Source organism: Neltuma alba, unplaced genomic scaffold (assembly GCF_004799145.2).
Source record: "Neltuma alba isolate B1F8T4 unplaced genomic scaffold, ASM479914v2 tig00001213_pilon, whole genome shotgun sequence".
Taxonomy (NCBI): domain Eukaryota; kingdom Viridiplantae; phylum Streptophyta; class Magnoliopsida; order Fabales; family Fabaceae; genus Neltuma; species Neltuma alba.
The window spans coordinates 1-26,180 of NW_021632379.1; the positions used below are offsets into that span (position 1 = coordinate 1).

The window sequence follows — 26,180 nt, forward strand, 5'->3', positions numbered from 1 at the left end:
TGTTATATTAAGAGCAGAAAGAGTATTCAAATTTGTAGCAAGACCATACTTTGTGTAGAAGAGAGACTGAGTAGAAATTCTAGTTATTCTGAATCTCCTTTCCCGTACAAATTTAAGTCCTCTAAGAATGGCTCATTCCTTGGGCCTCATGAGTACCGCGCGGCAATAGTCCAGAAATTGGGAGAACCCAACCTCCAATACCCAACTGATCCCTCATTACTCCTTCGGATATCAGTCAGAAGTCTGTTGTTGAAAGCTTCCCACATGAAACCTCTGATTCTTTCGGCTCCCCTCCATTTCCAAATACTCTTGTATACCGGGCTATACTGATTAGGGGGATTTTCTCAATCAGGAAGTAGCATTTTTAAGAGAGAATTACCATGAGTAGTAGCATCCCACACCATTATGTCATTCGTGTCATTTTTTGCATTATATTTTGGGTACAATTTTCCATTATATTTTTTTTTGTTGCCCACCCCAATTTACTGGAACTTTATTCTGACTACATCTGAATCCGACCGCGTTGCGTACCTGGCTGTGGTGGATGAGTCTCCCAATAAGAATTTCTACATACACTGAGACTCGAACTCAAAATCCCGCTTAAGTGATATTAAGCCGCTATCATTTGGATCAACTCTCGTTGGTTTTCCATTATATTGTTAGCAAACCATCAGTGGCCACTGTTGTGATAAATTTTGGCGCAAGCACCAAAGAGTGGACCTCCACTCCGTTTTTTTGAAAAGAAAAAAGAAAAAAACCCATCAACAGCCACCTCGCGGTCAGCACTGTACCAGCAGTCTCGAGTAATAAAAAATATTTTCGTCATAAATGACAATTTAGATTTCTTTCCTATTTTAATAAAGAGTTAACTTGTTAAATTGGCATTTTATATATTTACCTTTTTTTTACGTCATCCTCCCTGGTTCAAATCAGTTCGCTGGAAAAAAGGAAAGGGAAATCACTTCAGTCCATTTTGCAAAAGTTGGCACACACATATCATAAATAGATTGCAGATATGATCTTCGAAAACTGGGAGTTAATCATTACAAGAGAAATGATTTACTAAACAGTTTATAAATTTATCAAATTAAAAATTTAATTTTTTTGACCAGGGAAATTAAAAAGTTAATTACAAAACATGATCAGACTCTTGAAATAAAAATAAATAACCTATGCACAATTATGTTATATAAAAGTTAACGACGAATCCCACCACGACCGTGTCCCCGTGCAAAAGGATGATACGAACGAATGATGGGGAAAAAAACTATTCAATATCAGATTGATGTTAAACAATCAAAATAGAACTCTAATAAAAATAAAGTATTAATATTACCACACTCCCCAAGTTTTTCCAAGAAGTCAATAACATCTGTCTCTCCAATTAAAATGCATCCATACACAGATAGGCAAGAGCCAAGAAATTTACACGAGGGAGTTACTCATCGAGATGGGATATATAAACAATAATAAAACTTCCAAAGTAACACGGAGGCGGTAATCATAGAATGGCGCAACGATTTTCGCCTCGTTTACGGAGCTCTTCCTTTGCCATCTCCAGATTTTCACGAAGTTTCCGAATTTCATCATCTGATCTTATTTGAGCTAAAAATGCATTCTCCTCTGCCTTCAGCCTTGCAGCTTGCTCCTCAGCCAGTTGTTGTTCAAGCCTGGTAGTTGCTTCCTTCAACTTTGTCTCCACCTATCAAAAATAAAACATTACATTACCTAAATCCAAAACTAACCCATAGATGGTCGCCATATAATTGAATCAAAATTGAGCCATTGAATTTATTTCTCCACAAAGGTAGGAATCAACATAAAACATAGCATTTACAGTACGGTTTGCCAGAAACAAATCAGTAACAGAATAATACACTGTAATAGCCGACACGTGCTAACTATGTCAGTAATTGACCCCGCCAGAAACCAGAAAGCCAGAAAGCCAGAAAACCAGATCAGAGTTAGACAGGAAAATCAAGTTCAGTCAAGCCATTCCTTGCTTAATAGCTAAGGTCTGCAATGAAATTACTCTAGACTACTTCAGAGGTTAAACATGCTAGAATATTTTCAAGTTTGGGAATTGGGATTTCCTGATTACCTTACATGGAACAAGGAACACAGATCACAGAAAACAAAATAATTTCTCAGAATATTTCTACATCAATTTGTTATAAAAATCCCTTTAATTATGTTTTTGACAAGATACAAGTTTTAAAAAAAAAAAAAACACCATGAAGGCCATGCAAACGTTATTGGAAGAGATCTATCGGTGAATGATAGATCTACAGAGTTCATTGTTGATAATTGTGTAGTGCAATCCATATAGCCGATCTCATTTAGAGGGATATAACTTGTTGTATATAAGTGAAAACTGCTAAATTCCTCATATACTCAATTACAAATACTCAGTTTCCCATTACAAACTAGAATGGGGTGAGAAAATATCACGTGCTTTGGCCAAAATGCATTACTCAGATTCCCCATCAAATCTGAAATCATAATTCTTCCTTTTCACTCTCCGGCAGCAACCTTTGCCCATTTGAAAGTTTTGAATCAACAAAATATGATATAAACGGATTTTATGTCAAGCCATGGCAACTCCAGCGGAGGCCAAAATTTATGTCAAACAACCAGAGGCATGTCGTATTTTTAAAATAAAATCCGTCCAGATGCAGGGCAAGGGAGGTAGAGAGCTGCCTCAGCAAATCTTTGATTCAGTACAAAACAACCAGAAAACCACATATAACGTCCTAAACTATAGTCTAATTATATCTTGATTACACAAACTTGCTACACTTGGCTCTCTAAACAACTAAGTAGATTCAAAACTTATACATCACTTAAACTAACATTTAGAAGCCACATAAATCTTATATGACACATTGAGCAAGAAAGATATGAATAAAAGAGGGTTAGGGCAAGGTATGATGAAACAATCACCAAGTTCATAGACGTTAGTCTCATTTCCACATTGTCTAAAGTCTGTCTTATGGCCAAATGTTTTAAGAGGGTTGTGTTTAGTTTTGAAGTTTCTGTAATCCGTATTATAACTTACAACTACTATTCAAGAGACAATATGCTGTTCCCCCAATAATAACAAAGTATGTTTCTTTCATAAGGAATGCCAATAAGTTCATGAGAATACAATCGAAGTGCCGGAGTTAACCTAGCGCAACAGCTACCTAAATCCTGATTCACAACCATGCAAAATAAATTCTGAATTATCAAATAGCAACAAAAATGCCTCAATTAAAACAGTCTATATCACAAGCTAGTGTTTGCATTTACCTTTCACAAGAATATGGTGAGAGTTTACAGAATTTCATACATATAACAACCATTTCAGGGGCAACAGAGCATCTTTGCAGATTGTTATAATTCTTAAAATACTGAATACGGAATAATTATAAATGTAAAAACAATAAATGACCAAAAAAAAAAAGTGAGGGCCAGCCGAGTACTCAGAAAGTACCATTTCAGTAATTCGTTTTAGCTGCTCATCATAAGTACGATGCATCTGTTCCTTGAGCTCCTTAATCTCACTTTTCGAATATCCTTTCAAGGATTCAACCTCTATTTGTTGGTTATGCAGTTTCATTGCCCCTTTCTGCAGTAAAGTTGTAAATTCACTGATATAGTATATATCCAAAGATCCAAGTAAAGAAGACTGACAAAAATTTGCAGAAACATTCACCTTCAGTTCAGTGAATAACTCATCCATATAAGGTTTTCCACCATTTTGTGCAATGACCTTGTTGACAAGAGAAAGAAGTTGCTGAACTTGTTCAGACTGCTTTCTTTCATCCTTAGTCTTGTTATCAAAAAGCACATACCGGTTTTTGCACAAAACAAGAATTTCCTACAGCAATTTAAAATTGATATAAATGTTAAAAAAGTTTCCAATAATATAAATTTGATAGAAACGACACAGCTGCATTCAAAGATGTTCAAGCAAAAAAAAATATTGTTATATTATTGAAACCAGCAAGAGAAAGGCTGTGAGATTTTACAAAGGTTGACATTCCATAGTAACTGTTCAAATAACAGAAGTCTTTTGGGTCAAATTTGAAGGGATGACATTTAAATTAGGAATGCTAAAAATTTATATTCTAGCTTGAAGGGAAAGTCATGTGCCTAAAGCATCCTAGTTCTTATCATGCCATGTTACTCTATTTAACCATATTGTCTTGACTTTGATTAGAAAATTCTTTCTATAACCTATCCCTTTGAAGTCATCCAATAGAATTGGAAGGATACAACCATCATATAACCTATCTTGCAATCATTGTATCTACTTAAATCAAACCAGATGTAGGGCATCACAATTTGGTTGCTTAAATTTCTCTTTTTTCCCCTTCAATCTTCCAGCATTAAACTATTAGTTCGTTGACGTACATAGGCTAGAATAGAACAAGATGAAGGAAGAAAAACTACTTAACAAAAATAACACTAAGGATGATAACTTAGACTTGCTCTCCGAAATTTCATTTCCATTTTCATTTTAATTAGGGCCTTTCTCCCTATCTTCCAAAAGAAAGAATTATAAATCAATGAATTCATCTTATTTATTAAAAAGGAAAGGTTAAGAGCTAGAAAGCTAATAATGAACGGGATCCAACTCAACCAAAGAAAGACAATGTCACAGCAACATCAAGAAGGCCAACTCAGTTGGCTAAAGAAGTGAAAAAGAAAAAGAATATCAACTCAAACAAACCTTTAAAGGCTCTGGGCACTCACGACCTAAATAATCGTCCAAAGTTTCATCATTGTCTTCCAGTTCATCCCCTCCAGTGAAGACCGCAATCATGTAGTCAACTATTTTATTTCCAAACAGTGTCTGCAAGTTACGAAGAGCAGCTTGTTCTTCCTGAGAAAAGCGAGTTCTAACAGAGAAAACTACAAGGATGGCGTGAATTCCTTCTTTGGCAAGATCAATGCATTTTACAATTTCCTTCCCAACAAAGTCAGACCCCACAGCAAAATCAAATAGTCCTACAAAATTTGTTTTGATAAGCTTAGGCACAACAAAATTATAACAAAGGGAAAGCAATGATTAGTTAATCAGACTCATCAATCCAAAGCTCCTTACCCGGAGTGTCAATAACATTCACAATTTGACCATCTCTTAATACAGTTCTCTGCAATTCACAAGTGCTTGTTATTCCCGACGAACTTGCCCTCGATTTGAAGGCCTTCCTTCCAAGAATGCTATTACCTGTAGCACTTTTTCCATTACCAGTACGTCCAACCAATACCACTGTTCGGGCCTCATTAGTTGAGACAGTGAGCTCCCAATCATCATCATCTATAGAACTTCCACCCATACTATGAATTCAGGTGCCCTGTAACAACAATTAAAAAAAAAAATCAGAAAGAAGGGGGAAAAAAGCTTTCCAATATCAGGCACAGGGTCCACATATAAAAACCCAAAGGAATTCACAAGAATTCAAGTCTGCCAGTCGAGGATCAAACGCAACATACCCTTCGAAAGATAGTAATTCAGCAATTAAACAACATACATACACCTTCTAGGTTTCTAGATCAAGAATTTGAGCAATAAAGAAGCACCCAAACCAAAAAATCCAAAAAAGATCCAGTCCAATTTACAATGATCGAGCCTTATAAAAAGAGCAAGCCATAGAACAGCAAACAAAAGAACTCATGCTATCTCCATATATAGCTTAATTAATGATCATTCAAAACAGTAAAAATCATTCCAACCCTTGAACCGGAAATACTAATCTCCACCCTATATAGTCTAGAGTACAGGTCAAAGCAAGGCAACACAGAGGGTTTTACACAGAATCGAAGACAGAGGAAAGCGACAATCGAGTTGTGAGATTACTTACTCAAAGAATACGCCAATTTGGTATGGATAGCAGAGAGGCGACTCCCACTCCAGGAATATATTGGGAATATGGAAAACGGTGAAACTTGACTTTGGCAGCTTAAGTCCTAAGTTTACTCCTTAGGAAAATGGGAAATTTCTGATGATGCCCCAAAATTTAAGAATATCTACCCACAATATTTGACAAAATAAAATTCTTGTTTTGTGAGCGAAAGAGAACGTGAAATGAATGAAAATATTACGTAAAAAATTTTGTCAGGTGTGTTCACCACTTAGCATTTGCAATTAAATCTTTAGGTAAATCTAATTCTCTAAAATATTTTGTCATATAATTTTGCTAAGCATCAATTTTTTTTCCTAAATCAATTATACATTTAAAGTATTATTTCATGAGCAATTTTAACTTCATTATTAATTAATCAAAAAAATTCATTTAGTGTTTTTTTAGAGTACTGGACATACTTGAAAAAACATTTTAAAATGTTAAATGAACTACAAAATATTTTAAGATATTAAATGGATTTAAAAAGAATTTCAAGGTGCTAAATACGAATCACAAAATATTTTAAAATGCTGAATACATATAACAAAAATATTTCAAAATCTTAAGCCATGAAAATATTCATGGCTAATACTCTTTTGCCAAAAAAAAAAAATAGTAATTGAGTGGCATACAGAAAAGAATATATTTGCAATCTTTCAGTTTTATATATAAAGTTTTAATTTCATCGTTAGTTATAGGCAAAATTAGCTATTTACTCTACTAATAGAATATGATAACTCTCATATTAAGATACTAAGGGCAAATGTTGGCTTTGTAACAAAAAATAAGTGCAAATGTTGGCCCAAAATAGAGCCGGGAAAACGGGCTGAGCCCGTCGGGCCGGCCCTTTTAGGCCCTGAAATTATGAGGGCCGGGCTTGATATTTTTTTCTTAAAATGAGAAATAAGCCCTGGAGGGCTGGCCCTGAAGGGCCGGCCCTTTTAAGCCATTTTATAATTTTTTTATTTTTTAAATTTTTTTATATAATATTAATGTTATTAATTTTTTACATTGTTAATAATATTTCAAATATTTAGTTATTATTATCATTTTAAAATTAAATTTAGTTTTAGACAATAATTTATTCAATTAAATTTTTAAAAAATGGGTTAATTTGGACTTTAATAATGATTTGATTTATATTATATGTGTTGATATTTTTAAACTATATATATATATTTGATAATAGAATATTTTTATACTTATATAACTTGTGATTCTATAATTTGAATTAGAAATTCATGAGTTTCAACAACAATATTTCTCACATTAAAGTAAAAAATAGTTAGATTGCAAAATTTAAAAATAAATTCTTATAAAGAAGAAAAACTTGATATTTTTGTTACGAAAGAAAAGCATACTTATGAAGAAAAATAATTAATTATAGTGATGATGAAGTTTCAAAAGATTAATGATAGTGTTTATTTATTGCACAATTGCATTATAGATAAAACTTTTAAATGTTGTTATCTTGTTAATGAATGTTTTAGATGTTCTTAGATATTGATGAATATTTATATATGATAATATTTTATATTTGTGACTTAATTTTATTCATATTTATGTCTTTTATTAATAATTTCATTGGTTTATTTTTATATTTTTATAAAAAAATATGATAAATATAAAAAATAGTATTTTTTCTTAAATGGGCCAACCCTGGCCTTGTAGCTTAAGGGCCGGGCTTAGCAAATTGAGGTATTTTTAAAATCTCAACCCTGAAGGGCCGGCCCTTTTAAGCCCGCCAGCCCTGAAGGGCCGACCCTTTTAAGCCCGCCAGCCCTGAAGGGCCAGCCCTGGAGGGCCGGGCCGGCCCTGATTCCCAGGTCTAGCCCAAAACAAGTGTTAATAGGAAAGATTTTTTAATTATAAAATGGATAAAAATCAAAATTGTATTACTTATTTAAGGGATGACAGCAGTTAGCAACTATACAAGTTTTCTAATTTAAATTTTATAACCTCGTTTAATTTAATCCATTATATCAAATAAACACGACTCTGTTTTTGTCAAAAAAGAAGTCTATAAAAAATTGGAAGATCTGGGTCAACAACGTAATTTCCTCAATTCTATTCCAGTCCCCGTAAGAAAGGCAAAGCAGCAATACGAAACGTCTCGTTTCGGGGCTTAAGAATATGAAAGGACTCGGCGTCTATGGGTTTAGGGAAATTACAACAAAGTCATAAAAAAAATAATTATTAATAAATCTCAATAATTAGTGATTAATTGTCCTCTTCTACGTCTTTTAGTATTTACATTCTCGTTTTAGAATTTATTGCAACTCTATCTTTTATTTATTTATTTATATATTTATTTATTTTGATCGAAAAGATGAAATCAATTGGGTGAGTTAGTAGTATAATGAATTTTAAGGAGAATTATAATGAGGACTTAAAGAAGAAAAAAATTACAAAATAACTCATAAAAATTGTTATTTCTTGACTGTTTTTAAGACTTTTTAGTAATTAGTTTTTTTTTAGACTTGATTGTAATTCTCCTTAAATTTTAAAGAGAATTATAATGAGGTTTTAAAAAAAAAATTACAAAACAAGTTATAAAACTTGTTATTCTCCATTTTTTAGGATTTTTAAGTAATTAATTCTTTTTTTTTAAGATTTAATTGTAATTTTCTCTAAATTTTAAAGTCTGGTTGGAGACTTGAGGGCAGTGTACGGCAAACCCCACATCGACTGTTATTCTCACTTTTGTTTGGTCCACGCGGGTGGCAATTGGAGCCAGAAAACTTTTCATCAACTATGGGGATATTTGAGAATGCTCAAAAATCTTCTAAAAAGTATTTTTTCATAAAACGAGACAAATTCTTTCACATATTTACTTCGTAAACCATAAAAGTATTTTTACAATTATGGTTTGATTTATATCCAAATACCCCTTATATTGATCTGACCCTGATTTTTTTTTTTTTAACCAGCGATCTGAATTTGATCTCCGCAACTTAACTTTTAAATTTTAATATTACTAATGTTACAAAATATGTAGTATCGTTTTGAAATTTAGGATGATGAGGTTAAAAAAAACTACAAAAGATAGTTTTTTAGATATTTAAAAAACGCAAACATAAAATTTGATTACCTTTGAAAATTTAAATCTTCTAACTTTACATAGACTTTGGGTTTCGTTGGCCAAAAAAATGTAGGGCTTGGGCTTGATCTTTTAATTTTATAAAATACTGTCTATGCTCTAATCCTAATATCTGATCCTAATCATAAAACTCAGTTAATTAATTTAGAGATATTAAGAAACTTAGCTAAATTAGTTATTTATAATGAATAGGTTTTATTTTTTCTAAAGTATCCTTACTAATCAAGTTTGTTATCTAGAACTACCATTATTAGAAGGATTATCTTGAAAAAAATAAATAAATATAAGAGACAAAGTAGATTGGGGTCTTATATTTAGAATCAAAATAAAAGTCAAACAAGGTCTTATATTAAAGACCGGAGGTAGTACTATTTAGTATTAAATAATGATTTTTTGTGTCAATTATTGTTATTTTTAAAAAATTAAACTTAACATGTCAGCGTATAATAATGTTTGTCACCGCCTAAATATTAATATTAGCACACTTTCTTAATAACTTTATTATTAGAGCAAAAAAATACTTTTTAAAATTAAAAATTAAAATGAAATTTTATATAAACAGTGAAAACATGATATTTAATATTTTAAATTCTTTTTTATAAGAGAATTTTTTTGACTTATTAGTTGTTACGTATTTACAATAGACTCTAACAATATGTTTGAAATATTTAATACGAGTATTATTGTTTCTTTTTACTCTCACTAATTATTATATTAATACTGTATTAGTCATCTAGACATCATTAATTAATTTTTCCTATGGACCATAGCCATTATTTACATGAGAGAGGTATGAGTATTTTTTTAAAAAAATAGTTTGCATTTTTAATATATTTAATGAATTTCATCTACATTTTTATCCGCACAATTTAATTGTTTGTATTTTATAAAAAAGATTTTAAAAAATAAGTTGTGGGAAAAATTTCTTCGGTTGAAACGATCACTGCTGGTGATGAGTCGGCCACATTAATTTTTGTCTTTTGGGCAAAAGTCGGCCACATTATATGACACCCATAAGTGGATAAGGCTTTGCAGTATGGGCTAGGAATCTGGGACTTTTGGGGTCAGTGTCTGATATTGAGATCAATGATTTTTTTAGCTGCGCGCGCGCACACACATATATATATTTTTATTATGGGCAATTTTATTTTTAGGTACTGTCACACATTAAATATAAATATTTTAAAAAAAAATCAAATTTTGATACGTGATGTTATAATAGACTATAGCCATTTTATGTTTCATTTTACTTAAATGAAGATAATTTCATTTTACTTAAATGAAGTAAAGTGATACATAAACTATTGGGCCCCTCTAAGTGATAAAGTTATGGGAAAACGGTAAAAAAAAAATGATAATTCAATTTGGAAAATCCCAAATAGTCACTTCAATAAGAGAAATTCTATTTTTGTCACACATAACTAAATAAAAATTTTGAAATTTGATGAAATGACCACAGTGCCCTTACATCATTTGTGCTCATTCTATGAAAATGTTTTGAAAACAATGCAAGTTATTCATTATGTTATCAAACTTGTTAATATCGTTATATAATTTGTTAATCATGTTGCAAAAGTTGAAGAATTCACAATTTATTAGGCACTCAAAAATCTATCAAAATCGAAATACCTCTCAAATTACATGGTGAATACATAATTAGAGTTGTTAATATTATGAGAGTTATTAACCTTGTTACTGAAGTTTTTTTCTTTAAAAAAAAAATCCAACTTTCACAATTTCCTGCGGAACATGTTGCTAATTGCATTACTAAACTTGTTAGTATCATAGCATGAATTGTTAACCATGTTGTCAAAGACACTTTTAAACTCAATTTCCAGTTTCATATTCATATCTATATGTCAAAATCAATTTCAATACTACCTCTGGTCTTAATTATAAGACTTTATTTGTAAGCTACAAATAAGATCTTATAATTAGGACATGAGGTAGTATTAAACAAGCCATTATGTGTCTCTCTTTCTCCACTTGAACTAAAGTGCATTAAGCAGATCAAAGTCATAGAATGGTTTGTTTAATTAAGACCTCCGATCTTAATTATAAGACTTTGTTTGTAAACTACAAATAAGATTTTATAATTAGGACAGGAGGTAGTATTAAACAAAGCCATTATGTGTCCCTCTTTCTCCACTTGAACTAAAGTGCATTAAGACATATCCAAGTCATAGAATGGTGTATGCTCTATGGTATATAGACAAGGTACTCAGTTATTATCCAATATTCAGATCACACACATTATTTACGTGTGTATACATATTTGCCACCAAACCACCTGATCACGATTCATACTAATTTAGATCAATCCAACACACGTTATATTTTTTGCATATGCACTCAATATCTTGACTAACCTCTCAGAAAATTACAAACAAGACTAATCTGGATCTAGTACATGTTATATTTAGTTATATTTAGTATAACAATATTCATGATTGCATACAAAGGGACTGATCCAGTTTTGTTTTTGTTACATAGGTAGCATCAATTCATATGACATCATATATATATATATATATATATATATATGCGCTAACTATTGCACTGATCAAAATATTACGAAGCTTGGCACATGCATAAAGCAAAACTATATATTACTTAGCTTCTTCTGCAGCACTTGTAATGCTTTAATATTCTCCTATCTCTATCATATAGTTAGTTACCTGCATTATAGGGAAAAAAAAACAAAAACACATATATATTAATTGGAAGATAATTAAAAACTCTCATTAGAACTTTATTTTAACGAGGCCATCAATGAAATAGTAAAGACTGAAATAGGGACATCAAGAGCTAGCTAAGTACTCATGTTCATTTTTTTGTGCTCTCCTGATGTCATTTCTATCAGAATCAAGTAAATCGAGTTTAATTGTTGAGTTAAATTTTGAGTAGACTACTTATTGTTTTTTAAAAAAGTTTTTTAATAAAATGATACAAATTAAACATCTCTGCACATTAGTTTAATTTTAATTTTGAATAAACTATACAGAGTTTTACTCCTTACTTTCAAAACTTACATAAATACTCAAAATTGAATTATCAACCACTTACTATTGATACCAATCTGATCCTGTTTATTAAAGTATAATACCCTATTAACCTGAATATGTGTGTGTGTGTGTGTGTGTGTAAATCAATTTTAACTAGTGGAAGGTGGTTTTCAGTAAAATATTCTAAGAATTAGACTAAAATAATGCTAGGAAACTACTCGTAATTAATAATTATTTTGTGAAAGGCATGGGGCTCATAGTCTAAGAGAGAAATTCATATGAATTAATTAAGAAAACCCATGAATATTGGTAGGGGGAAACTAATAAATTAATTGAGACTAGCTCAGAGAATTAATGAATGAATGAATTAATGGAAGTAGAAATGAAGGAATATAATACCCAAGGCTTAGATTCTTGTTGTGAGAAGGAGAAGGATGAAGAGCGTGAATGAAGTAATTTCGAGAAGCCAAAGCCTGAATGGCACTCAGATCCTGCCCTCCTGTTGCCATCGCTTCTTCTTCTGCCCTCTCCACTTCTGCTATCTGCTCATTTATATATTCATTCTCATATTTCAATACTAATTCATTCACACGGAGAATCCCAAAAAAATACCTCAAAAATTTGAAAATCCCAAATCAAGCATGACTATAAAAATACGTTGTCATTTGCTTTTCAAATGTTATCAATTGTTATTAAAATATAATAAATAAGACCGATTTAAAATTTTGAAATTCAAAGGTATTTTTTCTGGGATTCTCTCTAATTCAAACTTCCTTCTGTATACACACACATATATATAAATTGTAACATAAAGAAATCTTTTCATGATTCATTATTTTTTACGGTTATATTAGAAGAAATTCAAATAAACTATAAACCTTATATACATGGAACCAAAGTATCTTATAATTATCAAATCTCAACTATTTAAATTTAGTGTGGACGATCAAGATTTAATTATATATATAAACACCATATACTTCCCTTGCAAATATATATATATATGGACAATACTTACACCAAGTTCTTTTTATCCATTATGTCAAGTTCGATTTCCAATCACATGTGGCCATGTGTCTTATTTTTAAAATATTAGCATTTAATTATAAATCCAAAAAAAAAAGACACATGACCATATGTGATTGGAGAACTTAAAATAATAGATATAAGGAACTTTACCTAAGATTTTTCACACACACACATATATTATGTCTTTGTATTGAATTTCATATAGTTCAAATAAACGTGTCATTTTCTGTCTGCTAAACAAAACATATATAGCTGAAGAAGAAACAACATGACTAGGATTATGTTAAGCCAGCTAATTACAAATAAATAACGAATAATAAATTACATAGATTTCTTTTCAAGGTTTTATTATCTATGTTTTTTTGGAATTATATAATCATTTACTTTATTTTCAGAAACCCGCATAGGTTTTGCATTAAAACAAATAATAAATTACAATATTTTGTATTGGCCTTTATTTAAAGCAGGATAACTTGCCTTATATTATTTTTAAAGGACACAAAATTGTTTCCTAGCAATAGAATAAAGAAGGTATGTGTAACTTCCAATATATATAATAACCTCTCATTTATTTACTGTTGAAATTCTTATAAGTTTGAAAATAAATTGCTTGTATAATAGGAAAGTCAATTTTTAGAAGATGTATATGTTCGTTTAATTAATCATTAATAAATTGAATTTTATATGATATCAAAAAAAAAAATAGCAAGCATTATAATTCATAAAATAAAATACATGACAATAAATTGAATTTGGATATCATCAGTACGTACCTTGGTTCGAATACAAAGGTTTTCATTTTCAAGCTCAATTTCCTATATATGTCATTATTATTGCAAATCATCAGTCAAGAAAAGTATCGAAGGATATATATATATATATATATATGTATGTATGTATACCAAAGAATAATAAATTAAATTTAAATTTCAAGAATAATAAGAAAAAGGGAAAATTGAATTGCCAATTAATTATTACCTTCTTCTGCATGTATTCGATTTCTGCCAGCAGCATCTCGTGCTATGGCATCCGCATTGAACAACGAATGAATAAAGAAAAAAACAGTAATTAATTAAATTTAATTTACAATAATCACTCAAGTAAATTAAAAGCCATTTTTTTAAAAGAAAAAACTGATAGGAAAGCGAAATTGAAGTCACACTACGTAGGCCATATATATATATATATGACTTGCATTACATAACTAGGCACGTTAAATTTTTTGTTTTGTTTAATAAATTAAATTTTAAAAAAAAATGAATTGCACATTTCCAAACTTAACTTGTAGTCCAAGAGTGTTACACCCACACACACACACACACACACACACACACACATATATATCACAAATGCTGTTCAATTTAATTAAAGTACAATACTTATATCAAGTTTTTAATATTCATTATGTTAGATTCTTCAATCACATATAATTATGTATTCTATTTTTGAAATGTTATCATTTAATTATAAACTCATGAATAAAATAAGACGCATGCATAGCTATTTATAATTGGAAAACTTGATATAATAATGAAAATAATCAATGTTTTTTTTTGGCCAAATGAATATAATCAAATTGAACTAACTATTTTTCTTAATTACAATGTTCTCCAAATTCATTCACACATACATATAAATATTTCTTATGACATCTATGCTTGATTTATTTGTTTGTTTATATAATTTGCTGAGTAGGTAAAATTACCTTTTTAGACCTGATTTCTGGAGATCCCTTGTTCAAGTCTAAAGGCCATTTGGTGGCATTGCATTTATTTATTTATTTTCCCTCTATTTCATTGCATCCACACACACACACAACTTGGTAAAATTACCTTTTTGGATCTGATTCTAGAGAGGCCTCGTTCAAGTCTATTCTCCAGCTGCTTCAGCTCCTTCACATTCAGATTGCTCAAGGCATCACCCATCAAATGCCTTCTCACATTCAGAAATTCATACGCATTAATTGTCACAATATAATTAAATGAAATCATCTATATCAATAGTTCAATATAAAACCTCGTGATCTAGCTAGGGTTCTTTTATAACTATATTCAAATATCTTTATGTGCTCCTATTTGTTGGATATGTCTCTATATATGTACTTAGCCATAGAAATTCATGTTTGTGCAGTAGGCTGAATATGACATACAACAACCACCAAGTACTTGGTTTAACTGATAAGGGCTTGTATCAGCATTACCAGAAGTCTCAAGTTTCAACTCGATCTGGATTAGTCTGGACGACCCTCGATAAAATCTCATAAAGCTGGACATGTATAACACTTTTGTAATGTTTAGAAAAAATATTGAAAACCTGGGAAAGCCGTGGCTCTTGCTTATTAATTAGTCATGGAGATGGAATATGTTTAATACACATAATAGGTATAGATTCAAGGAGCAATATATGGAGGCTATGTATGTATGGATACATTATTAGGATTACTCTTATTTATGTATGCTATAAAAATAATTAAGAGGGTTTAATTAATAGATTATATTCACATTTAATTAATTGCTCATTATTATTTTTGCATGGAAACCTTATTTGAAGACATATAATGATGGTTGGGAAAGGAGGGGAAATAATAGGAAATCACCTGTTAGAACTTTGCAGCATCTGAATCTGTTGTCGTAGCTTTGCAGATTCTTGTTGATAATACTGAAAAACCAACAAATTAAGATCTCATTAATGAACTAATCAGTTAATTAACCAACCAAGATCATGAGTGCATATGTGTTTGTGTATGACGTCCGAGCATCATAATGCAAGCATCAAAACCCTATCTCCATTCTCATCTACTTCCTCCTTAACTTGTACATAAATCAAACTAAAAATCAAATCAAGCAAAAAAAAAAAACCCTCTAACTAATTTGCAAATATTAAGAAAATTAGTTAAGTTAGTTATTTGTAATAAATGGGTATTGTTAATCATGTGTATTATAATGAAAAATTTATCATAAAGACTATTTTGAGGAAAAATGAATAAATACAAGAGATTAAGTATATTGACGTCTTATATTTAAGACTGAATTAAATTTTCAACTATTATATATATATTTAGGATGGTAAGTAGTATGTTATATGCAATATTATAATATACCTGGGCATTGATTTCAGTGGGAGAGCTGGTACTTGAATGATCTGAACATGCCTTTTTATACCTCTCAATAGTTGACCTAATGCTGTTTCCAATATAATTTTTTCCCCCAAAAAAGTTGACGTATCAAAAGGCAAAAAATGGGTTAATTAGGAATAATCTGATCATAATTTTAGTAGATAGATTCAAACCCATAAAGCAGACAATCCAAAATAAAACTCAACTAACTATATGAACTGGAACAGACTACAAATTTACACACATATATGAAAGTATATATATATAGACGCAGAAAGGTTATTGAAAAGTTATGAACAACGTAACTCTGACACTGTCAAATGAAAAGATCAAATTATGTGAAAGTAATAGCCCTAGGCAGACGCAGACAGGTAAAGAACACAAGGAAAAAGATCTTTAACAATTTCTTTTCACAAAACAGTTCAAACAAAAGAATGGACTTCTCTACACACAAAACCCAGAAACAGAAAGCGATTGTACGTAGAAGAGCATGCGAATCAGATATATACGTGACAGAAACTTCTCAGTATATAATATAAAAGGACATTGTTGGGAAGTGATGAACATTTCATCATACAGATTATAACATTTCTTCTATTACTTAATCGGTGAAACTCTGCGAGTTATATTCCACACACTTACACTCCATTTCTGGGTTTGTGTCAGAAAGATATTTAATCATATATGATGGAATATCCTATCAACTAAAAAAAATGATAATCGTCTCACTCTTGCAAAATATGAGAATAGAGTAAAACTTAGAAGTTACATTTAGAGGGATGAGAGGTAAGAGCTAAACACAACTGAAATCATCACACTCGATGACTTTGAAATCCATGAATAGAAAAAAAGAACTGATCTTCAAAAAGCTGTAAGTTGAGGCAGAACACAAGTTGGTTTCTTCATGAGAATCATCAATATCAAATATACATATACATATAGGGTAAAAGTATATCCAACACCCTGATCTTGTTTTTCAGGTATATCTAGCATCCCAATTTTTTTTACAGTGTATTTAGTACCCTGATCTTTTTTTTTTGGGTACATTTAGCACCCGGTTATTATTTTTTTAGTTGCATCCAGCAGCCTAACATTTAAGGTGGTGGATGCACACTTATCCTATAAATATATGTACACACATTATAAATGAACTCTGTTGCAAGCATCATTAATAAATCATGAAAGTGAGTTTTATTTCTCAAACTCTTTGCCATAAAAAAACTCACATACTACAAAAAATAAATGAAAGTTCCATTCAAAATATCAAGAAACATGCACGTAGATGTAGTCATCAAAAATTGGTTTTATGACTCATTTTATGACACTGTTCAAAAGCAAATTGAATAGAGACATTGCATGATTTTTGTGAGTGATTTGATTTAATATGATAAATAAATATCTATCACAAATGGAATTTCTTATGAATAATTTGTGAACAGCTAAGTTACTTAAAATTCCTTGAATTTGGATGATGTATAGATATAACCCCTTTGATATTTAAAACTTAATAATAAAGACTAAAATATATATTTAGTCTCTTAACTTTATACAAGGTTTCGGTTTGATCCCTTAACTTTAAAAAATATACTTTTAATCCTAAAATTATTAGTCTTAAATGATAATTTTTATAACAATAATTGTTGATTTGAAAATTAAACTTAATATGTTAGCATTCTCAATATCATCATTTTTTGTTAATAGTTTTAGGTTTAGAGAATTAAAAGTTTTTTTTTTTTTAAAGTTCAAGAACCAAGTGAAACTTTGTATAAAGTTAAAAGACTAAAAGTAGACTTTAGCCAATAATAAATCTCCTTGACCGATCAAGTTTGTGCAAATAACAATCCCAACCATCAATAATATACTCCCTGAAAACTTTATTATGTGCATATGATACCCTCAAACTTCCGAGTTATCTGCAAATAACCCCTAAACTTTATGGTGCGTGTGAATAAGTAATGAGCAAAACTAATCACTGGGGTGTTATATGCACATACATAAAAGTTTAAGGGAGTTCATTATGAAGTTTTAAGGTTCAGAAAAATTCTCTGTAAATAAAATAAAATTAATAAAGTTCAAGAGAATCATGTATAATTAAGCCTTTGTGAAAGACATTGACAAATAACTGTGCGTCACCAATTTTTAAATTTTTGTTTTGTTTCATTGTAGCTACACCTGGCTCTCTCTCTCTCCACGATATAGCCATCATCAAAGAAGACAAAGTCTTGTTTTTCTCAAGAGTGTCAACTTTTCCTGTTCATTCTCCCATATGCATGAAAAGTCAGAAAGGTTATTTAGTTATAAGTTTTGTTGACTTTTTCTCCTTTATTAGCTTCTGTAGCTTCATGATCGCGGTAATAATAATTATTAATGAAGTAAACAGTAACTGGTATAACTTTCTTCTCTGTCTCGGTAAGAAAGAATCCAAACCCAGACACAAAAGATCATGCAATGTATATATGTATATATGTGAACATGACTATTCTTTTTCAAAATTCAAACTTGATGATTAGGTTAAGATTTCATATATCTCACACTAGGGTTTTTCCAAAAGCATGCATGCATCTTGATTATGTTACTGAAAAGTGATGACAAATAATTATGTTTTACAAATGTAGAGCCAAAGATTCAGTAGGGAAAAGTATTGAATGATATTAAATGGCCTGTAGTTTTGTTAACATGATGATTACACAATATCAAGAAACCTTTTTTTTTTTTTGGGTCAGACATCAACTAAGAAGAATGCCAAGGTCATCCGTATCAATTTGTTTTTACACTATTTTACCAAACATTTGTTTGAAAACAAATCAAGAGTGATCAGAAACAGGGGTTCATCAAGCTATATATCAAGGAAAATTTGCTGTAATTAGTTTAGAATTTTAAAGTTTGAGTGGATTGAGAAAAATGGATAGAAATGAATCGGGAAATTAGATCAGAATGGTAGGACTAAATCAGAAAAGCATGAAGATATTAAGAAGAAGATAATTATAATTATAATTAATGAGGACACTCAAGGCATTTTGGATTGACACAAGAATAGAAGAACAAGAATTTTTTTTAAAAAAAAATTTTAATTGAAATGATTTTTTTTAAAAAATTCTCTGCCATTCTTCTCACCTTATGCATATTAATTTCAGAAGAGGAAAAATTAAGAATAATGTTCACATTGAAACTAAATAAAGAAATTAAATTCCCTTTATCAAAAATTTATTGTCTCAAGTCTTAACTTCACTTATTCCCCTCTCATCCTCTCCTATACCAAAACAAGCTCCTGTCTTGCAAAAAAGAAAATAAAAATAACAACAGATTGATCAGTTCCATTCACATCTTCTACATTCACACCAACAAACACAGACACAGACACACACGCACACACGCGCACCCCCCATTCAGGAAGGCTCTGGGAAAAAATAATTTACGATTCTGAAGATGAGCTATATCAACATCAAACACAATAATATACTATTATATATATATATATATATCCAACTCAATATATATATAGATATAAAATGTGTAAGAGATAGAATATAGTGAATAGGGAATGATGGAAGAAGAATTACTTGTTGTTGGAGTACTCATAGAGACGACCACGATTGGAGAAGACGATGAGGGAAACTTCAGCATCACAGAGAACAGAAAGCTCATAAGCTTTCTTCAAAAGCCCATTCCTTCTTTTGCAGAATGTCACCTGTCGATTCGTTGTGTTCTCTATCCTCTTTATCTCTATCTTCCCCCTCCCCATCTGCAATATATATATATATATATATTCTCTCTCAGATTCATCCCTTTTTCCTTTGTTACAAGCTAAACCAAAATCAATCCAGCTAGATCTCAAGGAAAAACAAAACAAGATGGTTCACAGATACATAGTAGTGTGTATGTATATATGCGTCACCTTTTGATTTTCGTGCGAGTGTGTTTGAGTTTTGACCCTATTTCTCTTAGCTTTCCTAGCGAAGAAAAACTCTACTTTAGGGACGTCACAGATTTGAATATGTGAAAGAATTCTGCAGAAAAACTGGACATCTGTATTTGCTTTTAAACACAAAATCATGCAAAGTTTGAACATAAGAATATTGATCAGACTGATCAAACCCTTTTTGCCTCGACGGTTTTTTGAAAGGAGAAAAAAAAACAACAAAAGCTTGGTGCAGAGTGAGTATCGGGAACTGGAGCAACGGGAATCGATGAGTGATGAGTGAAGACTTTTGTTTGTTTTCTGTTTCTGGGAAAGCAGATGGATAGATGTCCGGGAAAATAACTGAAAAAAATAATAAGACGAAGAAATAATAGAAGGGAAAACACATTAAGATCTCGCAGAGAGGGAAGAAAAAGAACATTCTATTATGGGTCTGCCAATAGATCTAAAAGATGAACCGCTTGGACACGAAACTGAGCTCATCATCATCATCAAGGGTTTGATTAATTATTGCTTTGTTCCTTGACGAGGGTTTTCTTTCATAATAAGAACAGAATAAAAGGAAAAAACAACAAGAAGAAAGCTTTACCTTCTTCAATATATCTGTGAACTTCCTCCCACTTCTACAGCTGAGCTGATACTTAAGCTTCCAGGAAAATATCGATCAGACTGTGTGTGTCTATATATATATATATATAGCTGAGCTAACCAAGCTTTTAATCTCTTCCACTTGCTTCTCTGCTGTATTTATAGCGATGCTTTCTTTTTGGATCCTTTAAATGACTGAATGAGAGAGAAAGAGAAAAAGAAAAGTTCTGAGAAAGAAAAGGACCAGGTGGCCGGAATGGGTTTTCTTGCCAATAACTCATGCAAGAAGTAAATGTTTGAGCCAAATGATGCATCCTTCCAGGTGTATATTCGCACCAAATACGGAAAATTTTGTTTTCTTTCCCACGCATTATGATTTTCCCCCCCTCAATTTCTACCCTCCTTTCTTTTCATTATCATTTGATTAAAATTTGAATGTTCTATATTTCATTTTATGTAAATATTAGGGTTAATATAATTTTTGATCCCTTAAATTTGGGTCTATTTTGGGTTTGGTCTCTCAAATTTCAAATATAGTTTTAATCCCTAAAATTTAGTCTGTCTTAAAATGCTAGTTCCTAAAAATATAACAATATTAAAATCTGATGAACTATCACAAATGGCATTAAATTGGTAATGTGGACTCACTAGATAGTGTGTAACTTGATCTTGTGCGGATGACAGATTGTATGGAGGGAGAAGGGTTCTTGAAATGCAGCGGAATGAATAGCTTCCCAAATGAAAAACGAGGAAAAAAAGGGGCTAATTTAAGGACCTATTCTTTGTTTTTCCCTCTTTATTACCCACACAAGATCCAGCTAAGTGCTACCTAATAAAACCACATCACCACATTAACGCCACTTATGAAAATTTAGCAGATTTTAACACTGTTGTGCCTCCAAGAACTAATATCCTAAGAAGAACTAAATTTCAGGGACTAAAACTATGAGTTTTGAATTGGCTAAATTATACTTTTAGTCTTTTAACTTTTACATAAGGTTTTATTTTGGTCTCTTAACTTTAAAAGTAAATTTTTAGTCCTCTAACCCCAAAAATGTTAACAAAAAATAATGATATTGAGTTCTTAAATACTAATAAAATATTACCAAATGCTAACGTATTAAGTTTAATATTTAAAATAACCATGATTTTTATAAAAAATATCATTTAAGACTAACAATTTTAGGGTTAAAGGACTAAAAATATATTTTTTAAAGTTAAGGAACCAAACTAAAATTTTATATAAAGTTAAAGGACAAATATATACTTTAGCTGTTTTAAATTTAAGGGACCAAAACCAAAATAGACATAAATTTCAAAGGAAAAAATTATATTAACTCTAAATATTATTATAATTTTACTTGAATGATACATAAATAATTTTTAACTGTTAAAATTTGATGATCCGAAGAGCTGACACTATAGATTATTATTATTATTATTATTATTATTATTATTATTATTATTATTATTATTATTATTATAAAGTATATTTTCTTCTTATATTTTTTTTACCACATTTGTGAACTATTCAAATAGAATTTAAAATTTTAAATTTATGTATATATTTTTTTAAGTAAAATTATAATAATAATTTATAAATTGTAAAGTATGAATCGTTGGAATTTTAATCTAACGATGGTGAAGGGAATAAGGGGTAGAGAAGAGGAAGTGTAGATAGCCTTATTAACCCTTAAAGGTCAATAATAAACCTAATTGAACCTTTACATTTACATAGATAACTCTCATACTATTAGTTTTGTTCATTATTTATTTACAAATAACTTAAATCTTAAGGGGCTTCTCTACATGTAACTTAAAGTTTGAAAGTATAAAACTAACAGTTTGTGTACTGTTTTATTTAATCTCGTACTATATAAATTTGAAAGTTTAAGGGGTTTATTATAATGAAATTTAAAAGTTAATTAAGTGTGTTATTTAATCATGCACATGATTCTAAGTTAAGGGAAAATTTATATAATTTAGCCTTATTTTTTAATGTAGGTACTGTTATTATCAATATTTTTAAATCGTTATTTAATATATATAAAAAATTACTAGAAGGGTTGTGAATAATCCAGTTATGGTCAAATTGTGATCAAATTAACGGTAATTAATTAAATTTCAAGCAGAGCTTGTAGGATGTGGAAAAAAAATTGGACCAAGAGAGCTGTTTTTATATGAGTCGGCATTGCTAGAATCTGGTTTGGTAGCATCATACACACAAACACAAATACACATACGTTATACATATGCATGCATATACATACATGCACACACGCACATCCTTTGGAAGTTGCACAAAATAATTTTAGAGGAGTCCGCCTAATTTTATGTATTTAATTTGGCCTCAAGTCTTTTCATTCAAAATTATACTTACATCAAATTCTTTATACCTATTTATATCAAATTTTTCAATCACATTGATATATCATGTGTTCTATTTTTTTTACATTGATTTATAGTTTAATAATAATATTTTAAAAATAGGAAGCATTGCCATATGTAATTGGAGAACTTGACATGATAGATATAAAGAATGTTTTGATTCGATTTTAATAAAATGCTGTTAAACTGTAAAAAAATATTTATTTATTGTTTTTAATGAGAGAATTGTATAATAAGTAGATAAAACATTTCGTGTTTAGCATTATATACTGTTATACCGACAAAAAAAATAAAAATAAAACAACACTGAGTCTATAATCCAGATAGAAGATAAAAAATGAAGATATAACTTTTTCAAATGATTTTATTATTAAAAATTGATTACATTAAACAAATTATTCCTCATTTTTTTATTTTATAAAAGAATAAATTTCTTTTTCTTTTTGACCAAAAAATGATTAGACTTGATTCACCCAAAAAAAGATGATTAGACTTGAAAGGTTGCTTTTAATTTAATTTTACGAGAAGCCATCTTGACAAGAATATTATGAATAAGGTGATAATATAAATAAAAGTGTTATCCTCCTTAAATTTGGAAAAGGGGTGTAAGAGAAAGAATTGTCCTTGTCCATTCAGAAAAAGGAAAAAGTGGCAGCAGCATCATGAATATAAACATATAGGTGGAGGTTCACTAATAATAGGGTTTCTCTATACAAACCATTCCAAACAATATTTGGTTAATTGGTCTCATATAGTCAGAACTATTTATAGGATATTTAGCATCTAAATTTGGAAGCTTGTAAGCGAAGAATAATTAACTTTTGTCTTTAATTAACCTTCTTTTCTTTTTATTTCCTTTGCTTTCTTTTTGATATGGACAAAGAATATAATCTATTGATAGTAAAAACTAATCTCTTTCTGTTACAAAATGAATCTTATATTTAGTACTAGAAGTAGTACTTGCTTAAGGGCTAAGATGATATGACCCCAGTACGTTAGCATCCTACGTGGCATCTAGCATGGCATTTGAATCCCATATTGTGGACAAGGTGGCATCACCCATGGCAGCCACATCATAGGCAGCACAGTCATCAAGAATGTGACCATGTCATGTGAGAAAAGTCAAGTCTAATCAATTCTAAGATATTTTATAGAGAATAATAGAATTGAAGGCTCAACAACTAGAAGTCTGATAGAAGGTGAAAGAATTAGTAGGTTAGGCTATGGAGAGAGAGCATTTAGACTTCAATTTGATACATTAAAAGTCCATAATGTTAGTATACATATGTTGAGGCCGTAAAAATGGAGTCTTAAGAATACACATTCAAATCCATATGCATGCTCTCACAAGTCACAACCAATAGAAGCTTAATTAAACACGCGTGGTAAAGTATGAAGATACATGAATTTGTTATACTCCTACCTGATTAACCAATTTGAGTAGATTAAGAATGTCAGTTAATTAAATTAATTAATGTAATATGTTTTTTCTAAACCTTCACAAGTAACTTCTTTAATTGCCCTCCTTTCCTCTCCTACTTGATTATTGTCAAGAAAATATTAATATGATTAATTTGGAAAAAATTGATAACATGTGAAATAAGTCTTACATATATAGCTAACATCAATTCTCCAATTAAGTCTTATATTAAATACTGGAGGAATAAGATATACATGAAGGAAGCTTCATTGCATGTTGGGTTAAACGATAAACCAGATATAGTTGTTTTGAGATTTGTGTCAATTTGATTATTTTAATGTTATTTTAGTATATTTTCAGCCGATGAATATAGATAAGCAAATCATGAACCTAACATATGATTTCATTAATTAGGTGCATGGCATGTTTAATGGGTTAAGGTACAAATTTGCCCGAAAAGTTTTTATTTAGAAGAATTGGGCATTTGTAATTCTGTTGAGAGCAAATGTGTCCTATAAGTTTAAAAATGTTAACGATTAATGTCACTATTGTAATAGTCAATATTAGTTTTTTAATATTGTCACGATCTTAAACTATCCAGACAAATTTGCACCATAACCCTATATTAATTGAGTTTTGTCCAATCACATGTTTGTGATCTTTCTGTCATATACATACATATATAGGTAAACATGCATGCATATATACATACTACACAAACACACACAAACACACACATATATATTTTGATACCCTACATGCATGTATAAAGATATATGAGAGAATGTTGCTTGCTTCTGTAATGGGCTGGAAGACAAAAATTGACTTGGTGAAGGGAATCTGTCGTTTTCAGGGACCTGAATTAGCCAAAATGTGAAGGCACAATGAATGAACATAATCTAAAATGGTTTGAGGGATTGAACTGACAAGGGCGTCTATACTGTTCTGTTATGAGTTCCATTTAAAGGGCCAATTTAGTCCATTGGTGCTTTCCACCTATTGTGCGCTATTATTGTTCGCAAACATTTTTCAAACCTTGAAAATGAAATCATTCCAAGGCCATATGATTGTTCTCAAAAAATCTGTGGTGAAGGTTCCTCTATCGAGAAAATCTGCCCTTAATTTGAATCTAATGAAATTCACGTTGTTTTATCTGGCAGTTAACCTGTACCATGTTGAATAAATCTTAATTTAATTGAATGTTTAATAAATCTTAATTTGATTAAGGGGGTGTTTAGGAACCTAGAAAAGTGTTTTTTAAAAGCACTTTTCCGTAAAATAAGACAGACTTCTCCACATATTTACTTTATTACCATAAAAGCACTTCTAAAACCATAGTTTGATTTTCATCCAAATGCCCCCTAATAAGTGATTAATTGACTAAGGCACATCGGTTTATTTCTTGAAAGATTGGTAAACAATAACTTCCATATGGCATTGAATTTATCAAAAGCATTTGTACGAGAGAGGATTTCATACCATTCCACATGTATTAACTTGAAACCTAAGATTTGTTTGTTCATGACAATATTGATTATTCCAACCCTTTTGTTTGTTGTGGAAATTTTTTATTAGATAATTTCTGTACTAATTGGATTGTTTCTCAAGCTCAAAATGGTACTCCTTTGAATCCTTTTGGTTCTAAATATAAAAGTTAATTAGGAGATTTGTTTTAGTTCTAAATATAATATTACATATATTAAGGGAAAGTTTCCATGTGAA

General features: G+C 30.3%; 2 protein-coding genes across 3 annotated transcripts; both read right to left on the reverse strand.

The window, feature by feature from the left end:
- Positions 1-1,349: 1,349 nt before the first annotated feature.
- LOC114754031 (immune-associated nucleotide-binding protein 9-like) lies at positions 1,350-12,542 on the reverse strand. 2 transcript variants are annotated; one of them, XM_028942767.1, is made up of 6 exons: positions 12,533-12,542; positions 5,093-5,345; positions 4,718-4,995; positions 3,698-3,862; positions 3,476-3,610; positions 1,350-1,702 (listed from the first exon to the last, which is right to left on the reverse strand). In XM_028942767.1, the coding sequence occupies exons 2-6, from the start codon at positions 5,325-5,327 to the stop codon at positions 1,502-1,504; spliced, it is 1,014 nt and encodes a 337-aa protein (XP_028798600.1). In that variant the 5' UTR covers positions 5,328-5,345; positions 12,533-12,542; the 3' UTR covers positions 1,350-1,501. The 2 variants fall into 2 exon arrangements, with proteins under 2 accessions (XP_028798600.1, XP_028798594.1); XM_028942761.1 differs by lacking the exon at positions 12,533-12,542 and adding an exon at positions 5,853-5,944.
- LOC114754024 (agamous-like MADS-box protein AGL11) lies at positions 11,669-25,282 on the reverse strand. The gene is made up of 10 exons (XM_028942751.1): positions 25,250-25,282; positions 19,704-19,885; positions 16,129-16,210; positions 15,625-15,686; positions 14,861-14,960; positions 14,007-14,048; positions 13,798-13,843; positions 13,329-13,361; positions 12,399-12,576; positions 11,669-11,672 (listed from the first exon to the last, which is right to left on the reverse strand). Exons 2-10 carry the CDS (start codon positions 19,883-19,885, stop codon positions 11,669-11,671), a joined length of 729 nt encoding a protein of 242 aa, XP_028798584.1. The 5' UTR covers positions 25,250-25,282.
- Positions 25,283-26,180: the final 898 nt, after the last annotated feature.